This window comes from Petromyzon marinus, chromosome 79 (genome assembly GCF_048934315.1).
Source record: "Petromyzon marinus isolate PM22_M1 ecotype Great Lakes invasive population chromosome 79, UKy_Petmar_22M1.pri1.0, whole genome shotgun sequence".
NCBI lineage: Eukaryota > Metazoa > Chordata > Hyperoartia > Petromyzontiformes > Petromyzontidae > Petromyzon > Petromyzon marinus.
Genome location: NC_133745.1, coordinates 23,642,188 through 23,645,386, shown reverse-complemented (window position 1 = coordinate 23,645,386; position 3,199 = coordinate 23,642,188). Strand labels below are relative to the sequence as shown.

At 48.9% G+C, this 3,199-nt stretch overlaps 1 protein-coding gene across 1 annotated transcript in view; it reads right to left on the bottom strand.

Annotated features, from left to right (window-relative positions):
• Positions 1-368: 368 nt before the first annotated feature.
• The window catches only part of LOC116937224 (transcription elongation factor SPT6-like), a 67,611-nt gene continuing 64,780 nt past the window's right edge, over positions 369-3,199 (bottom strand). The window contains exon 15 of the mRNA XM_076057111.1: positions 369-505. Within this exon, the coding sequence (XP_075913226.1) occupies positions 377-505 (129 nt within the window). The 3' untranslated portion in view covers positions 369-376. The remainder of the gene's footprint in view (positions 506-3,199) is intronic.

Below are 3,199 nucleotides of genomic sequence, written 5' to 3'. Positions count from 1 at the left end.
ACCACCACTACCACCACCACTACCACCACCATCACGTCACCACCACCACCACTACCACCACCACTACCACCACCACTACCACCACCACATCACCACCACCACTACCACCACCACCACCACTACCACCACCACCACCACTACCACCACCACCACTACCACCACCACCACCACCATCACCACCACCATCACCACCACCATCACCACCATCACCACCACCATCACCACCACCACATCACTACCACTACCACCACCACCACCACCACCACGTTACCACAACAACGTTCGTATACCCACCATGCCTCTCCCCACTACCCCCCCCCCACTATCCCCCTCCCCCCACTGTGCCCCCCACTATGCCCCTCACTATGCCCCCCACCTACCAGGGCTTGTTCCTGGGCTGGTAGCCGAGCAGGAACTTGCCGGGGAATTCTGTCGAGGCGGAGATGAGGTAGGGGATCTGTGATGGGCGATCCCTCTTAGCCTTGGCCAGGAGCTCCTCCACGCACTGTGGGGGAGACACTCACTGTTATACTCACTGTTACACTCACTGTTACACTCACTGTTACACTGTTACACTCACTGTTACACTGTTACACTCACTTACACTCACTGTTACACTCACTGTTAAACTCACTGTTACACTCACTCACTGTTACACTCACGCACTCATACACAGATGAGGTAGGGGATCTGTGATGGGCGATCCCTCTTAGCCTTGGCCAGGAGCTCCTCCACGCACTGTGGGGGAGACACTCACTGTTACACTCACTGTTACACTCACTCACTGTTACACTCACTGTTACACTCACTGTTACACTCACTCACTGTTACACTCACTGTTACACTCACTCACTCATACACAGATGAGGTAGGGGATCTGTGATGGGCGATCCCTCTTAGCCTTGGCCAGGAGCTCCTCCACGCACTGTGGGGGAGACACTCACTGTTACACTCACTGTTACACTCACTGTTACACTCACTCACTGGTACACTCACGCACTCATACACAGATGAGGTAGGGGATCTGTGATGGGCGATCCCTCTTAGCCTTGGCCAGGAGCTCCTCCACGCACTGTGGGGGAGACACTCACTGTTAACTCCCTGTACACTTCACTGTTACAACTCACTGTTACACCCACTGTTACACTCACTGTTACACTCACTGTTACACTCACTCATACACTCACTCACTGTTACACTCACTCATACACAGATGAGGTAGGGGATCTGTGATGGGCGATCCCTCTTAGCCTTGGCCAGGAGCTCCTCCACGCACTGTGGGGGAGACACTCACTGTTACACTCACTGTTACACTCACTGTTACACTCACTCACTGTTACACTCACTGTTACACTCACTGTTACACTCACTGTTACACTCACTCACTGTTACACTCACTCATACACTCACTGTTACACTCACTGTTACACTCACTCACTGTTACACTCACGCACTCATACACAGATGAGGTAGGGGATCTGTGATGGGCGATCCCTCTTAGCCTTGGCCAGGAGCTCCTCCACGCAACTGTGGGGGAGACACTCACTGTTACACTCACTGTTACACTCACTGTTACACTCACTGTTACACTCACTCACTGTTACACTCACTGTTACACTCACTGTTACACTCACTCACTGTTACACTCACTCACTGTTACACTCACTCACTGTTACACTCACTCACTCATACACAGATGAGGTAGGGGATCTGTGATGGGCGATCCCTCTTAGCCTTGGCCAGGAGCTCCTCCACGCACTGTGGGGGAGACACTCACTGTTACACTCACTGTTACACTCACTGTTACACTCACTGTTACACTCACTCACTGTTACACTCACTCACTGTTACACTCACTCACTGTTACACTCACTCACTGTTACACTCACTGTTACACTCACTCATACACAGATGAGGTAGGGGATCTGTGATGGGCGATCCCTCTTAGCCTTGGCCAGGAGCTCCTCCACGCACTGTGGGGGAGACACTCACTGTTACACTCACTCACTGTTACACTCACTGTTACACTCACTGTTACACTCACTCACTCACTGTTACACTCACTGTTACACTCACTGTTACACTCACTCACTGTTACACTCACTCACTGTTACACTCACTCACTGTTACACTCACTCACTGTTACACTCACTGTTACACTCACTCACTCATACACAGATGAGGTAGGGGACTGTGACACTCACTGTTACACTCACTGTTACACTTACTCACTGGACACCTCCACGCACTGTGGGGAGGACACTCACTGTTACACTCACACTGTTACACTCACTGTTACACTCACTGTTCACTCACTCACTGTTACACTCACTGTTACACTCACTACACTGTTACACTCACTGTTACACTCACTGTTACACTCACTTTCTCACTGTTACACTCACTGTTACACTCACTGTTACACTCACTGTTACACTCACTCACTGTTACACTCACTGTTACACTCACTGTTACACTCACTGTTACACTCACTGTTACACTCACTCACTGTTACACTCACTGTTACACTCACTCACTGTTACACTCACTGTTACACTCACTGTACATATTCACTGTTACACTCACTTGTTACACTCACTATTACACTCACTCACTGTTACACTCACTGTTACACTCACTCACTGTTACACTCACTGTTACACTCACTGTACACTCACAGTACACTCACTCACTGTTACACTCACTGTTACACTCACTCACTGTTACACTCACTGTTACACTCACTGTTACACTCACTCACTGTTACACTCACTGTTACACTCACTCACTGTTACACTCACTGTTACACTCACTCACTGTTACACTCACTGTTACACTCACTGTTACACTTACCACTGTTACACTCACTGTTACACTCACTCACTGTTACACTCACTGTTACACTCACTCACTGTTACACTCACTGTTACACTCACTGTTACACTCACTCACTGTTACACTCACTGTTACACTCACTCACTGTTACACTCACTGTTACACTCACTGTTACACTGTTACACTCACTCACTGTTACACTCACTGTTACACTCACTGTTACACCTCACTCACTGTTACACTCACTGTTACACTCACTGTTACACTCACTCACTGTTACACTCACTCACCTGTTACACTCACTGTTACACACACTCACTGTTACACTCACACTGTTACACTCACTGTTACACGTCACTGTTAC